The following is a 15,222-nucleotide window of genomic DNA, read 5'->3' as shown; positions in this document are numbered from 1 at the left end:
CCCTCGCAGTGCTCCGGTCGGGGTTGGGGGACGGCGGCGACGCGGCCGCCGGCGTCGCCGTTGACGTAGGCCGGATCGGACGGTGCCGGAGACTGGGCCGCCAGGCGCCGCTCTCGCACCTGGGACAGCGCCGCCTGCGCGTTGAGGGCTGACGGGACACCAAGGACGTCACTCGTTTATTTGTAGCGGACCGCATCGTTGAGAAGAAGAAGAAAAAAAAAAAAAGTCCTCCAAACAGCCACCCGGAGTGACTCGAGACTATTCGATTGATGGCTTGAGCTCTCGTGTCAACCGTACGGTCCGCTCGATTCAAATGCTTTCATCCATAGATACTCAGAAGATTGACAGTCAATATCTTGCGAATCCTACACTCATTTCCAATCACTAGTTGGGGAATGAGACAATGATTCCCAACACACTCGCTTTGTGTGTGTGTGTGTGTCTTACCAGGGTTGTCCTTGTCAACATCAGAGTCCAGCTCCTGACACGAGACACAATAATTCTTGTGTGTGCGGTCCTGCAGCAAGATGGTCTGCAAAGACAAAACACTCCCAATGACATAAAATGCTCACGCGCACGCGTACCCACTTGTGTGTGTGTGTGTGTGTGCGCGCACGAGACTTACGCCGCACACGTCGCAGCACTCGCCCAGCATCTTGTAGCCTTTGAGGAGGTAGTCGCCCATGATTTTGCTGATCTGGTCCTGTCTCTCCCTGCGGGCCTGGATCAACTTCATCTCGGCCTCGGTGGGGGGCTCCCACTCCAAGTCTTCCTCCTCTGGCATCACGGGAGGAAGCAGGAAAAGACCACCGCGAATACCATGAGCAAGGAGCGCAGGGAGTACAACAAGATATTTTGCAAACAATTTGCGAGCATTCGCTCATTCTCAACTCCCCGATCGCAACAACGTCGAGTAGAAATTTCGCAAATTGAACCCAACGCATTCCCAGTTTTGGCCACGGCACAGCGACTATTTTAAAGACACCAAATAGAAGCTCATCCTCAAAACCGCAGTATATGCAATTGGGATGGGCAAGTGCCAGGGTTACCACACTTAAATGAAAACAAATATACATGTATAGAATAAACAGTTAAAAAACCCAAAACCGAAACTACATTTTATTACTCTAGTCATATTATCCTTGGTTTTTATTCATTTTATTCTTGCAATGATACAGTTCTTGCCATCTTCTGCTGTATTTTAGTACGTCGTTTGTACAGTATAATGCTTAACTAAGAGGAGTCTTGATGATTATTTTGTGATGAAAACGTCAATTTAATATTTCTCGTCATTTTCAAATGACGACTTTGGGTCTGCGGAGATGGATGCATCGCTTTAGCATGGTGACTGTCCAGACTTTCACGAGGTATTACAAATAATGAACATCATTGCTCGGCGTGGTCTGTGCTTCGCGAGTTTTCCCACGACTGGCAGGCTTGTGAAGGAAAAAAAAAAAAAAAAGTGGCGACAGCTCGGAAATGGTCAAACTCGGATTCAACAGAGCGGGCCAGGCGACCTCACTACGTTGGCCTGAACAGGAACTCGGAGAGCCTTTGATCCGGCGAGAGAACACCACTTTGCTCCGGTGCGCGCGACGAAGCGGTGGCCAGGAGCTAGCTAGCAAAAACGCGCTAACGTTAGCCGAGGCAACCAAACGTCGAGTTCGCCAAAGTCAAGCGACAGTCGTCGCGAACCGAAGGGTTCGCGACGAGCGTCGCTTGTCTCGGCGGCTGCGAATCGGCAGGCAGACAAGCAAGGAAGCAAGCAAGCAAGCATGCGAGCAAACAACAACCAACCTCCATGAAGCGACATGTTGCTGCGCGGCGCCGGACGCACGTTCGGCGTCGTGACGTCACGAGCGTTTTCCTCACGGCCGCAGGCCAGCGTCCGCCCTGGACCGCTGCCGCCCCCCGCCGGGCTCCGGCTCGAACTGCAGGATTGCATCATGGGGAAAAGAATGATCCCGTTTTCCAATGTTTACCAAGACGTTCATACAGGACTTTAATATACGTTCAAATGCGTTTGCCGAATACAAACGAACGACTTTACCCACTCGTTCGAAGGACACCGACCGGTCAAAGATGTTTCCTCACATTGGCAATTCCACACTTCCGGAATAACTCATACAACTCTAAGTACGTTTTTGTTAGCCTACAAGTGTTCATTTTGAAGTGATCAATAAAAGAAGCACTTTTGACTGTCGGTCATCCAGCTGACGCAATTAGGAACAATACAAGTCAAGTGACCGCACCACTGCCTCTTTGTGAAACTTGAGCTCGTTTGATAAAATGTTGGAAAATGCAATTATGCATGTGTCTTCAGCCACTCGGGGTTCAACAGGGCTCCAAATGCTGCAAGAAGATGGAGACCCCTAACAGTTGGCTGGGGCCCCATCACCACTGCATCCCGGAGGGCGGCGACCCGGTCTCCGTCACCTCGACGGCCGAGGAAAACTTGGTGAAGGCGCAAATGAGCGACCGCCCGTTCTGGATTGGACTCTCCGACTCTGGAAGCCCAAGGTGCCGTTGATTCTGTCCTGGTACTCACTTGAAAACTGTGAATGCTCCCAACAGAAATGCAAATAGGTCTGGTGTAAGTTTGAAACGGGAAGCCCAAAGTTGGCGATGGTCGGCGGTTCGGGTTCCGCTGTGGAGTTTCTCTCAGGCTGACCTGCGGACAAACAGGCCAATGTTGGTCACAGACCCGACACTGATTGGCCGCCGCTCGTTTGTCCAAAAGTAACGGAATTGTGGCTGTCCAACATTGGACCCCAAGCACCACCTCATATAATACTTGGCTCTCCAAGTACCCAATATGCCATGTCGTCGTCCTGTTGTCATTCAGATTGTCGTCCGGTGTGGCATCGACGCTTTCAAAGCGTTTGTCAAGGGCGAACACTCGGTGGAGGACGTGTCGCGAGATGGGCAAAGCATCAGGTGGCCCGAAGCGCTTGGTGGCGTAACCTTGAGTGAAAGCAAGCGGGCATATTCCAGCTGACTTTTTCCAGTTGCCCACGCACCCTCACCGGAAGCTCAATTCTCACATTAAATACACACACACACACACACACACACACACACACACACACACACACACACACACACACACACAAAAGAATGCAATTTGTGCTTTGAGCAGCCTTCTAAGAGTATCAGAATCAGATTTATTGGCCAAGTATGTCAAACACGCAAGGAATTGACTTTCCCAGTTACAAGCCGCCAAGTTAATATCCTCTCACACGTGACAAAAAAACCTTCACACGAAGAATCTTTCACATTCACCCATAAACTCACCCGACAATTTTCCCCACTTGCCAGAAAAACTCTTATGCTTGCCAAATATATTGTCATAGGCAAAAAAAAAAAAAAAATCACACATCAACATCATGAACCCAACCCCCCCCCCCAAAAAAAATAACTCGCTCAGAACAAAAACCTCTCACGCACATCGGAAATATCTCGCCAGAGGTGATGACGTCGCCTCCACCGCATAATGACGGGGTCACCGCTGCATGGTGATGACGTCACCTCGTTTGACACGTCAAGACATCCAAAAGAGACGTTGGGGATGAGCTTTGAAAGTCTGCGAATTGTAACCGTGGTAACAATAAACAAACGTGCGGCAAAATGAAAGGCCGTTTGCCACCGCATTCTGGCATCCGTCAGCAGATCGGCATCAAGGCGCCATCAAGGCCGCCATCTTGTCCGGAGTGAAGATCTCGATCCAGTAGCCGTCGGGATCCTGGATGAAGGCCAGACCTTTCCTCTTGCCTGCCGACGACCCAAAACCATCGTCACAAGCACTTTGAAAAATCTCATTGCAGTCATTAGTAAGCCCAATGGAATTGGTCGATGTTAGCTCTTTTTAAACATCTTTTGGAAATTAGTCCGCCGATTAACTGGTGATCTTCATTTCGCTCATCTACGTCGGCCTCATTCGATGAGTCGTTTCAGTCGTCGACTTGACTGTCATCTCCGGTTGATAAATCACCGCCACGTTCGCAATGTCATTCCCAACTTCCCAGTCACTTTGACAACATTTTTTTGTGGACATTTTAAGGAACTATCAAAGTCCGCTACCCAAAAAAACCCCACTCGTGTTTACGTTGCGTGCGTTTACCAGAGTGCGGTTTCTTGATGAATCTGACGCCCAAAGATTGAAACAAGTGACAAGCGATGCCGACGTCGGGCACGGCGATGCCAATGTGACCTTGGGATTTAAAAACAAACAAACACACAAATCCTTCCCAAAAATGTCGAATTCAATTGAAAAGATGAGAAAGAGCAGCTGCAGTTCTCACCGAAGCCGATGGGGTCGCTGTTTCCGTTGTGGTAAGACAAACTTGCGTTCGACTCTGAGCCCCAGTTACTGCGACGTGGGGTGGGGGCCACACACACAAATACAATGTGAATAATATAATTTGTTTTGTTGAACGTTTTTTTTTTTTTTTGCGCGCGAAATAAAAGGGAACCCCCCCCCCCCCCCAATTTGCGTGAGTGTGCGTTACTGGGTAAGCTCCAAGGTGGCTCGTCGGGAAAAAGTCCAGGCCGTCCTCTCCCGGATGTCGGACGGAATGTCGGCCTTGTTTTCGAAACCCAGGAAGTAAAGGCTGAAGCGTACCGACGGGAAGTCGATCTTCTGCAGCAGCCTGACTCACACACACGCACACACACACACACGCGAACGCACACGATGTCAGGCGGCGTGCGAGTTGGGAGTGGGAGGCTTCCAGCGGTGTGTCGACACTGACGTCATTCCGAGGATTCGCGTATAGAAGTCGAGGGAGCGAGCGGGATCTTTCACCCTCAGCATGGTCTGCTGCATCATGTAGTCCTAAAGGCAGCAAAGACAGGACCCCGCCGTGACGTCACTACCCCATTCGCAAAGCCACCTTGACGCCCGATCTGCAGGGAAAAACAACAATTCGGGTCCCCGCAACGACGCCGGGCCTGCCTCATTCATTCCAACTTGCCATTCGGAAAATTTGCAAATCAATGCAGGACATTTTTGCTAGCAAATTTCAAAAATCCTCAGACCAAATAACTAAGGATATCTTCAATTTGATGCCGACTCATCAAGGAAGCTTTTGACTTGGGGATTCGCTCTTGAGTCTCTTTTCAAATCGGAGCGGGACGGCGCGTGACGTGACCTTGGTGGCGGGATCTCCGTCCTTGCAGGCGTCCGCCACTGCTTCCTCCGACAAACCTCCTCTGTCCATGGCGCCGGCGCTCTGGAAGACTTAGGAAGATGTTTTGGGTTTTTGTTTTTTAAGTTGACTTTGGCGCGCCAGTTGGAACGTCTGTCCAAAGACGACAAGCGGACCGACCGTCTGCCTGCTTCGTGTGCCCCAAGGCGTGGCGTAGGCGAGCCTGTACAGGAATGCGGCTGCGTGTGTCAGCGTGTGTCCCGCGCTGGGCCGGCCCAAAACATGAGAACAATTGGAACATTTACGGGACAACTCCGCAGTGCTTGTATCACAGTTCTACGTCACAGATTTTGGAGGCAATCGTTTTTTTTCATGGCTTTTGACAGCACGCTTACTTACTATCATGCCCTTGCATGTGGGAAAGGAGAGCCATTTGTTGAACAGCAAAAACCCTAAATGCAGTGAGCAAAGTCATTATTAGTATCACAGGTGCTGCTGTTGGCCGCAGCTCACACACGCATCCACACACACACACACGCGCGCAAACACACACACACACACACACACACACACACACACACACACACACACACACACACACACACACACTCAATGGGTCTTGCACAAGTGTGTGAGAGCAAAAGTGATTCATAAAATGTTTTATATGGTCTCGTTGTATTGTGTGTTTTCATCCTCGTGGAGCATATCCTGGTGATTAGCGGAGTTTACTGTAATGTGAAAAAAATCAAATCAAAATAAAATCTCACGCAGCTGCTGCGATTGCTTCGACCAGGCATGTCCAGCTCCGGCAAAAAATATCTTCCTTCAGCTAAACACTGAGCGAACTGAAGTCAGACTCCTCTATGACTTCAAATAAAAATGTCAATAAAGTCAACTTCGCTTGTTGATCGAGCTACCGATGCCTAGTCTGTCAGTCTGCGACTCTGCTGCCCTCTGGTGCTCGCAGCGCCTCAGTGCACAAGGATGCTGCTGGTTACCAATAGCAACGAACCGCGGGTCTGTCCAAGAACAAGTTGTCTCGACGTGCAAACTCAGTCATGGGAGTTTGTGAAGATCGTATGTGTGTGTGTGTGTGTGTGTGTGTGTGTGTGTGTGTGTGTGTGTGTGTGTGTGTGTGTGTGTGTGTGTGCGTGCGTGCGCGTGTTCCTGTATGTGTTTGCTTTTCTTTTGTCTCGTTTGCCATTAAACAGATTCCTCGGCTGCGCAGGTCACGACACAGACCGCCGACAGGACGCTGAAAGCCCAGGAAGGAATGCGAGAGGATATGATGAAGAGTAAAAAAGAAGTTTCCGTTGTCTCTCTATCATATCCTTCGGATTGGTGAGATCAAATGCAGATGAGACACCAGACGACCTGAAATGCTCTGTTGAGACATCGTCGTGGTTTTTCAAGTGACGTCTGTCCCTCTTGGGGAACTTTTCTTTTCGATCTGGCCTTCTTAAAGGCACAGCCGAGAGCCTCGTCTTCCGCCTGGCTTCTTCTGTGACCGTTAACCGGCTCTAGGACCCGGGGGCGGACGAGCAGTCCAACGGACGTCCTCCCGCTCCCGCCCCCGCTCCATCCCGCGGCGGTCAGTGTACTCCGCTGCGGCCGCCCGGAGGCTCACTCAGGCCGGCCACGCTCGTCCCGACTTCGCCGAGCGGCGGTCCTCCCGGAAGACCACGACGACGACGACCAAGCGACGGAAGTGGTTGCCGGAGACCAAAAAGTGGACTTATGGAGCCCAAACGCCAAAGCGGTGAGTTTTCACGTGAACTTTGTGGAAGAAGTTGAGCTTCAACTTGACGTCACCTCGCCGCGACTTACGCGCTAGCAGCTAGCCGCGTTCGTCCGCGACAAGTTGACGTCATGGTTCCCTAACTGAACCCCAACGACGTACGGGCGAATTGAGTGTCGAAAGTCAGAAAAAGACTCGGAAACCGAGTGAGCGAGAGTGTCGGACGACGGTTGGCGGTCGGGCCGGAACCGTAACGGGCAGGGGAGTGACGTCAGACCGAATTTCGGCCTGCCAGCGGGTACAGTGACGTCATCAGAGGCGCGCGACAGTTGTTGAGTTTGGCGCTGCGGCGCCTCATTTGTTGCCGCTCACTCGCCTCCTTCTCTTTGGCGCTCGGCTGCGTCCCTGCCCACTTGCCTCCTTCCTCGCTCACCTCCATTGTCGCCCTACGCCCCCTGGTCTCCTCCCTGACCTCCTTCCCTTGGTCCTTCGGGTTCTTTGCCCGCTCACTTGCCTCCTTAGCGGTGCCCTCGCATGCGTTTCCTTGCTCCCGCACCTCCTTCCCCTACTCCTTCATTTCCTTTCCTGCTCCTTTGTCTTCTTCACCTCTCCCCCTTGTTTCCTTCACGCGATCGTCTCCTATTCCCTTTTCCGCCGCAACCTCCTCCCCTTTGCCCTTGCGACATTCCCCCGGCCCGTCTCATCTCTTTCCCTCTGCTCCCTTATTTCCTTCCCCTGGTCATTTGTCTCCTCTCCTCATCGCCTGGCCTCCTTCACTGCTCATTCAGGTCCTTTCCCTGCTTCGAAGCATCCCTTCTCTTCTCTCTTGCGTCCTTCCCCTGCTCCTTGCCTCCTGCCTTACAACTTTATCTCCTTCCCCGGGCCCCTTCCTCTTTCCTTGTCTCCTTCTCTGTCTCTGTGGTTTGATTGACAAAAGTGACGTGTTTTGGCTGGTTGTCATAGCTGCGCAGGTGGCTCAAATTCAAAATGAGGAGCCACAAAAACTGTGACGATGACGATTGGCTCTGCCAGGGTGCCAAGATGCACTCTGACCCCTCCGGAACCCCCACCCACTCCCCGAACAAAAAGGGGCAGTGTCAGGAAAAAGATGGAAAAGTGCACAACAGACGCTGTCATCATCCTTTGGTGTGAGAACATCACGATGACACTCGGACAATCTAAAATTGGAGTCGCATGGTTCCAGTCTCATGACTGTGTGTGTGGGGTGGGGTGGCGGGGGGGTTAACAAAGCAGGCTCTGTAGGCGAAGTGGGCCGCAAGCTGGTTGTACAGCTGATGTTTTTTTTTTTTTTTTTTTTTTGCCTTTCGACCCAAAAGAACCAACATCAGCCCCACGCAAACGTGGCGAGTCTTTGGCGGTTAGGACGAGGGCACTTTTTCGTCTGGTTTCGTGCGACAATGGCACACATCCGCCGAGCTGCATTTGCTCCCCAAAATGGCCACCGCGACACGGCGAGCAAATGCAGCCGTGGACGGCGGACATGCAGGAGTCATCAACAACCCCAGACAGGAAACTACAGCTGCTCGCCTACGAGGACGCGCCCGCCCACCCGCGCACGGGCACGCACTCTCACAGCTGCTGGCTGGATGCGCCAACGGCTGCTCACTCACACAACGCAGCTGCGGCGCGTTTGTGCGTCACGCCCCATTTTGGACCGCGTGCGTGCGCACGTTTGTCTCCGAGTTGCTTCGATTCTCCTTGCGATCTGTGAAAACAATGCGCAATTGTCTGAGCGTGCGCGCGCGAAGCAAGACGCCGGACGTCGCGACGCGGGCCCCCTACCGCGTTTTCCCTTTCCGGAGAGTCTGTGTGAAATTGCGTTGACGTCCTCCCTGTGAGACTTCCATGTTGGACTTTGGTCTTGAGCGCCCGCATGTCATGTCCACGTTGAACTTTTTTCATCTTCGGCAGCCGGCGATGGCCAAGGCTCTCCTGTCCCAACAGCACTTTGAAACACTAATCGATGCCTTTTGTCACGTCACCTGAGCTGTCTGAGCTCCTCCGCCCCTGCGCACCTGCCAAGCAGACGCGAGCGGAGGCGCCGAGGACAAAGTGGAGGCTGCGAGGGGACGGAGCCCGTTTGCCTGCCGGCCCCTCTTTTTGGAATGAACGTCCGGCAAGCCCCCTCGCTGGCCATCTTTAAAGCTTGTCTTCAAACTCATTTTTCCTCTTGAGACTTTTTTTTTTAGTTTATGGTTTTTGGGCTCTCTACCGTCTTCGCTCTTCATTGATTATTTTATTGTTTATGGTTGTACAAATGATTTTTGCTCACGTCCGGCACTTGCCGGTTGTTTTAAAGTGTTAGAAAAGAGCAAAAAAAAAAAAAAAAAAAAAGAAACGAGCTGGAGATTTCACAGGAGGAGTTTGAAATCCATTTTTGAGTAGAACAGCTGCCAACAAGTGAAGGCCGTCCCACGCCACAATAACCTCGTTGTCGCGGTCGCCGCTCGTGAACGATGACGACGGTCCGCCCTCTCAGCCGCTTTTCTTCTGCACTTTGACCTCTTTTCCTCTTTGCAAGGAAACATCCTGGCTGAAAGAGAAAGAGAGCAGGATGCGTCCGAGCGTGTGTCACGCGCTCAGACGCAGGATGTCAACTTTTGACATGAACACAATAACTTTGTTTGTTGCATTTCGTCAAAACGTCCACAACGGTTTTGCTAATCCGTCGTTGAGTCATCCGTTTGCTGTATTTTGTGGTGACGCATGTTTTGTTTTGAACTTTCGGTGACAATGTCAGTCCAAAAAAAAAAAAAAAAAGCAGCATGCTTACTAACAATTGCGTTTGCAAGATGACGGAGGAAAGTGTGCCAGGTGGCCAGCGATCACGTGATTGCGGAGTCAAGTGAATGATTGCCAACGCAGCGACATCACAGTTTGGGAATCGAGCCTCCCAAATGTTGCTTCCCTTGTTTTCTGTACTCGGGGGGGGCAAAAAAGTTATGACTTGTAGCACCATCTTGGTGTCAAGGTGCTCTCTTGAAGTGAGTTGAGGAGTTTCATCGTGGCAAAAGTCGTGCTTGCCACTTCCCGCGCCCCCTCCGGGATGTTGTGGCATCTATCGGCAATCGTAAGCGTGTCTGTGCAGAGGCGGTGGAGCGACTGGTCGGCGAGCTGGCCTCTTTGCTGGAGATGCTGGACGGCGAGAGCCTCAGCGCCGCCGCCGCCCACAAGATGGCGTCCGTGCGCAACATCTTGCACACGCTGCAGGCGTCAGGTATCCTCATCTGGGACATTTTAGGCCCCGTCCCATCCCTTCCCGTCCACTGGCAGGTTCCGTTTTGAATCGAAGGCCAGAGAATCTCGTCTACGTTCTCTGCAGGCGCCGGCTCGGACGTGTACGTCAACAGCGGTCTCGACGGCAACGGCACCAGCTTCGTCGAGTCCTTGTTCGAGGGCTTTGGTGAGTCCTTCGACGTGTCCTCGCGCGAGGCCCAAATAAAAGTCCCGTAACCGAGTCTTTTGTTGAGTTGATCACATCTGACCCAGATTCAGTCATCTTTTTGTTTGTTTCCTTTTGTTTTTTTGATTAAAATGTATTTGGAATGGGTGTCTCTTATACATGGAGTTCCTATTGATCATAAACAAATGTTTTTTTTTTTTTTAACCTTAAATCACTTTTTGTCAAGAAACGTTCAAATCATTTTGCCAATTTGGAAAGGACTTTCTTATCGATCGTGTGGTGATGTTGATGTCATCGCTTGCGTCACCAGACTGCGATCTGCACGCGCTCTGCACCTCCCCCGTCCTCCAGAGGGAGGAAGAGGAAGAGGAGACACACGGCGACAAATCTGTAAGTTGTCCGTCCGCTCTCGTTTCCGTCATACGCGCTAACTTGCTGATGAGCGCTTCGGCTTGCCGCCCTCAGACGCCCACGGACACGCCCCCTCCGGTGCCTACCACGCCCCTCCCGGAGGACTACTACGAGGAGGCCCTTCCGCTGGAGCCAGACTCGGCCCCCCAGTACTTCACCACCGACACGGACGGTGGGCGCGCGTCGGCCTTAACACACATTCGGGGCACCAAGGCAACGTGACGAGTGGCTGGCAAGTTGTTGCGGGAATTGTCGGAAAAACATAGCCCGAGCGTTCCATTTCGAAGGGCTCGGCATTTTCGCTCGCTGTCGTTTTGATGGAAGTTTGTCACGTTGCCGCACAAATGTACAAAGCGGAGGGTCTCGCGGCGCACGTTGATGCGCTTCCATCTTGGCGCCGAGGGATGATGTCGACGCGACCAAAGTCGCGCTTAACGGCAATGACCGACGTTGAGGTGATCGGAGGAGCCTCTTCTAGACAAAAGTCGTGCTCCAAGAACAACGTGGAAAGAAGTTGATCTCCCCTCCTCCTCCATTGTCACTGAGGAAACTCAAATGGACTTTATTGACCCGCCAAACCTCCATAATTGCGATCAGAGCGTAGGAATTGGTAAATGAGTCCCAACGCAGCCATCGTGACGTCGGCGCGCTTGAGTCGTTCTTCTTGGTTTTCCACGGCAGCTCACAGAAACTCTGAGGAAGACGCCTACTATGAAGATGCAGACAACAATTACCCCACCACCAGGATCAACGGGACTCCCCAAAACTCCTGTGAGTCCTCTTGGCTTCTTTCCGCTCGGGAATACGACCTGCATGTTTGGAAGTGACCAGTGCTCTGTGTTCCCCTGCACCAAAAAAAAAAAAAAAACCCAGCAGCATCACATAGAAGCAGAACATGCAGCAATACTCTGAGACCGATGCAGTTGCCCCCAGAGCCGAATTTGAGAAGCAATGCTTTCGGTGTGTCGTGCATGCGCTCAGATAACGACTCGGACGCAGTGAGCAGCTCCTACGAGTCCTACGAGGAGGACGACGAGGCCAAAACGCAGAGTCCTCCTCCCAGGTGGAGCGCCACGGATGGAAGCGCGGACGCTCCGGTCGGCAACTGCCGGATTTGCGCCTTCCTGCCGCGGAAGAAGCGATTCGGACAGTGGGCCAAACAGCTGGTGGTCGTGCGAGATGACAAGCTACAGGTGAGAGAGACACGAAGGAAGGGCTGAGACAGCCAGAGAGATGAAAAGACAAGAGAGTGCGTGCTTCTCAACTGTTTCTGTGTGTGTGCGTGTGCGTGCAGTGCTACAAGAGCGTCAAGGAGAGCACCCCCCACACGGAGATTCCGCTGGGCCAATGCAGCGTCCTCTACGTCAACAAGGACGGCCGCAAGAAGAAAAGACACGAGCTGCGCTTCTCTCTGCCCGCCGGAGAAGTTCTGGTGCTGGCCGTGCAGAGCAGAGAGCAGGCCCAGCGATGGATCAAGGTACGCACGCTCAGGCGCGCGCCTACACCTGCGGGAGGCCGTCAAGGGGAGACCGCGTTGGCCATTGTTCGCTCTTTCCCTACTCGCTACTCACCGCAAAGGACAATTCCTCTCTGAACTCGACGGCCGCTCGACAGGCGCAATCTGTGTGTGGCCGTCGGGGTGCGCCGGGCGGGATGGGAAAAGGGGCGGCGTCCCGGGGAGAGCCCGCAACTTCCATCCGAAATAACCGAGCCGTAAAAAAACAGCATCTCGGAAGACGCTCTCCCGTTTCCGGCTTTTACAAAAGGAATTCAACCTTGCAGGCGGTGCGAGGTGTTGGCGACGATTGCGGCAACGCGGACGCTCTCGACGCATCGACTCCTCCCGTCGTTCGGGGGAAGACGTCGCTTGACAAGGTGCGTCATCCTCCTCCTCCTCCGCCGCTTCCCTTTCCCGGTGACGGTCACGCGTATCCCGCGTGCCCCGACCCGTTTTTTGTCGATGGCCTCGAGGAACTTCTGCTTTCCCTCAAATGGCCGTTTGGAGAATTTGAAATCAGAAGTCACGGGAAAAAATCTGGCGAGCAGCGACCGCCAAATCCAACGACTGCTCGGGATTTTGGCCAGCGGTCATCGGAAGACGGCAGACCTCCCCCGAGGCCGTCGCCGCATTTCAAAGTAACAAAGTGAGAAAATGATGGCGAAGCCTTCCCGCCTCAGATGCCGCAATCCGACAGACACGCGTCAGACTCCGACGGCGGGCCCGCCGCAGACTGTCAGTCATCCGCGCGTGGAGCGGCGCCGGGATCGTCGCCGGGACCGGGACGAGACGCCGCCGACCCGCTCGGTAGGTCGCCGCCCCATCGTCACGTTGGGACGTCACGAGTGCCGACCTGTGACCTGCGCCGATGCGCTTGAGGCCTCCCATTTCAGTTGCTCAGTAGGCGCCGTGCCGAATAAGAATCTTGCCGGAGGCTCTTTTGTTGCGCCGCTTTGTGGCGTGAGGGGGTGACAGGAAGGGAGGCGGGAGCACATCGGATGTCCTTCCCGCCCACTTCCCGCGATTGTGTCGCCAAATCACAAATAGTCGTGGGGGAGCTGAGAACGACTGATTGATTGGCCATTCGCCGAGGCAAGAGTCCCGGCCAACCGTTATGGGGCCGTCGTATTTCAAGCCGCAAAAATGGAAAGCGGATCGACAAATGCCTGAGCCAAGTCACAAATGGGCAACGTAAAACGCGTCGCCGCCGAGCCTCTTGATCGGCCGGATCCTCCCCCGTGGGACTTTTGCTCAAATCGCGCCGGGGCGCGGCCGGCGATTTGCAAACGCGTGTCCGGAGACTCGCGCGCGGCTCCGCCTTCACGCCACAAATTCCGCTGGTTCAAAAAAAACAAAACATTTGCGATTTGTTGAATGAAATGAGCAACCGATCGATCATCTGCGTTTGGGCTGCAGGCAAAGCGAAGCGCGGCGCCTTGTCGGAGTTGACGGGATCCATGAGCCGCGCGGCGGGAAAGACCATCAATCAAATCATCACCTTCTCCAAACGCAAGCCGCCCGTCCTCAGCGCTCGCCGCGACGACCCCGGCTGCGGTGAGGCTCGTCGTCGATCGGGCCGCGGCGCGGCGGGCCGACTGACCTCGGTGCAAAACTCGCCCCCAGGATATCTCGGCGTGTGCGTGGGCGGAGTCTGGAAGGAGTGTTGGTGCACGGTGCGAGCGGGAAATCTGAATCTGCATCAGGAGCCGGGAGACCGGCGGGCTCCCGTCGCCGCCTTCCCCCTGCGGGGGGCCGAGGTGGTGCCGGGGGGGCTCGGCCCCAAGCGTCCCTTCTCCTTCCGCATCCTACAGGGAGGGGCGGAGCTGGCGGCCTTGGAGGTAATCCCGTCGCACCGGCGTCACTCGGGGCCGACCGATATGGCCGTTCTGATACGCGGCACAATCAAATTCTCATCACCCACCCATTTACCCTCATTTTCAAAACGTGTCATGAAGAATATCATCCCTTTTTTGGCGGGTGGGGGTCTTACCAAAGAAAGAAAACCAATTTTAATGCCTCCTAAGTCAAACAATTGGAATTTTAGACTGACAACATTTCAAAGCGGAGTTTCAATTTCAAAGCAAAGCATTGTGGGAAATACACAGCAAACGTTCCGCTTTGAATTTGAAGGCCAGACTTCAAGTGGAAGAAAGCGAATTGAATGGCGGTCGCGTCAATGTTGAGCGCCGCGGTCGGAACGGGCGCTGAGGTTTGCGCGTGTGCTCAGGCCGGCTGCTCGCAGAGTCTGGGCCGCTGGCTGGGCGTCCTGTTGGCCGAGACGGGCGGCGGGGCGCTGCCCGATGAGCTCCACTACGACTACGTGGACGTGGACACGCTGACGGACATCCGCCACGCCGCCAGACGCTCCTTCCTGTGAGACGCCGGGACTCGCCGGCGTGCGCTCCCTCCGGTCCGCGGCTTCCTTTCATTCTTTTTCTGCCTCCTTCCCTCCCTCGCTCTCAGATGGGCCACCGCCGCCGTCGTCTCCACGTACGACGAGGTCTACGAAAGCGTGGAGGTGAGGTCACCGTCCGCGGAATGTCTCCGGGCCCAAGAGCATCATTGGCTTTTTAACTGACTGACGGAGTCAGGGTACGAAGAATTGTCATGTCCCATTTTTGAAAAGATAAAATAGGACGTGGCTAACGATGTCGTGTTTCGGGAACAAGAATGGAGTGAACGATCCCGCGCGCAGCCTTCTGAAAAATCGTGACCATGTTTGACAAGTCAAACTATTTGGATTTTACACAAAGATGTTCTGAAGAAAAGTCGAATCATTTGAGTCGTTCAAATTCCTCAGAAGTCAAACAGTTTGGATTTCGAAGCGAAATACTCCTGGAAAAATATCCCCAGGAATCTTCAAATAATAAACCTCAAAACTCACGCAGAGAAAATGCGAAAATTGGACCAAAATGATCCTGAAACTATGCGGCAAAATCAAACGGTGTCGAATTTCAAGACAGTACTATATGCCCGAAAAGTCCAACTCTTTCAATGTTCAACA

General features: G+C 53.3%; 3 protein-coding genes across 10 annotated transcripts in view; 1 reads left to right on the top strand and 2 right to left on the bottom strand.

Moving 5' to 3' along the window:
* znrd2 (zinc ribbon domain containing 2) overlaps positions 1-1,916 on the bottom strand; it is a 2,263-nt gene extending 347 nt beyond the window's left edge. Inside the window, 4 exon segments of the mRNA XM_019891966.1 lie at positions 1-148; positions 448-532; positions 626-777; positions 1,798-1,916. Coding sequence (XP_019747525.1) covers positions 1-148; positions 448-532; positions 626-777; positions 1,798-1,813 — 401 coding nt within the window. The 5' untranslated portion in view covers positions 1,814-1,916.
* A 1,231-nt stretch (positions 1,917-3,147) lies between these two features.
* Positions 3,148-5,379, bottom strand: LOC109528900 (lactoylglutathione lyase-like). Of its 2 annotated transcripts, none has more exons than XM_019891968.1 (6): positions 5,151-5,379; positions 4,752-4,905; positions 4,509-4,649; positions 4,302-4,369; positions 4,121-4,210; positions 3,148-3,771 (listed from the first exon to the last, which is right to left on the bottom strand). In XM_019891968.1, the coding sequence occupies exons 2-6, from the start codon at positions 4,826-4,828 to the stop codon at positions 3,677-3,679; spliced, it is 471 nt and encodes a 156-aa protein (XP_019747527.1). In that variant the 5' UTR covers positions 4,829-4,905; positions 5,151-5,379; the 3' UTR covers positions 3,148-3,676. The 2 variants fall into 2 exon arrangements, with proteins under 2 accessions (XP_019747527.1, XP_019747526.1); XM_019891967.1 differs by having other exon boundaries at positions 4,752-4,834; positions 5,151-5,378.
* A 947-nt stretch (positions 5,380-6,326) lies between these two features.
* LOC109528892 (actin filament-associated protein 1-like 1) overlaps positions 6,327-15,222 on the top strand; it is a 13,628-nt gene continuing 4,732 nt past the window's right edge. For 2 of the 7 annotated variants that reach the window (XM_019891947.1, XM_019891953.1), the window contains exons 1-15: positions 6,333-6,906; positions 9,995-10,123; positions 10,229-10,309; positions 10,620-10,699; positions 10,775-10,892; positions 11,399-11,491; positions 11,702-11,913; positions 12,015-12,197; positions 12,503-12,595; positions 12,899-13,025; positions 13,635-13,772; positions 13,842-14,056; positions 14,446-14,591; positions 14,682-14,736; positions 14,854-14,856. In XM_019891947.1, coding sequence (XP_019747506.1) covers positions 6,885-6,906; positions 9,995-10,123; positions 10,229-10,309; positions 10,620-10,699; positions 10,775-10,892; positions 11,399-11,491; positions 11,702-11,913; positions 12,015-12,197; positions 12,503-12,595; positions 12,899-13,025; positions 13,635-13,772; positions 13,842-14,056; positions 14,446-14,591; positions 14,682-14,736; positions 14,854-14,856 — 1,695 coding nt within the window. In that variant the 5' untranslated portion in view covers positions 6,333-6,884. Of the gene's footprint in view, positions 6,907-9,994; positions 10,124-10,228; positions 10,310-10,619; positions 10,700-10,774; positions 10,893-11,398; positions 11,492-11,701; positions 11,914-12,014; positions 12,198-12,502; positions 12,596-12,898; positions 13,026-13,634; positions 13,773-13,841; positions 14,057-14,445; positions 14,592-14,681; positions 14,737-14,853; positions 14,857-15,222 lie in introns of all 7 variants that reach the window. The other 5 variants (XM_019891950.1, XM_019891951.1, XM_019891954.1 and 2 more) reach the window with 5 other exon arrangements.

The sequence above is a fragment of the Hippocampus comes genome, unplaced genomic scaffold, assembly GCF_001891065.2.
Source record: "Hippocampus comes isolate QL1 unplaced genomic scaffold, H_comes_QL1_v1.1 scaffold676, whole genome shotgun sequence".
In the NCBI taxonomy this organism is placed as follows: Eukaryota; Metazoa; Chordata; class Actinopteri; order Syngnathiformes; family Syngnathidae; genus Hippocampus; species Hippocampus comes.
This window is presented reverse-complemented; position numbering and strand designations above follow the sequence as displayed.

Coding starts and splice junctions, on each gene's coding strand:
- LOC109528900 (XM_019891967.1), bottom strand. CDS start 5,219: ATGGACAGAGGAGGTTTGTCGGAGGAAGCAGTGGCGGACGCCTGCAAG. Junction 4,835..5,150: donor ACGGAGATCCCGCCACCAAG/GTCACGTCACGC, acceptor TGCTGCCTTTAG/GACTACATGATGCAGCAGAC. Junction 4,211..4,301: donor CAGCGACCCCATCGGCTTCG/GTGAGAACTGCA, acceptor TTAAATCCCAAG/GTCACATTGGCATCGCCGTG.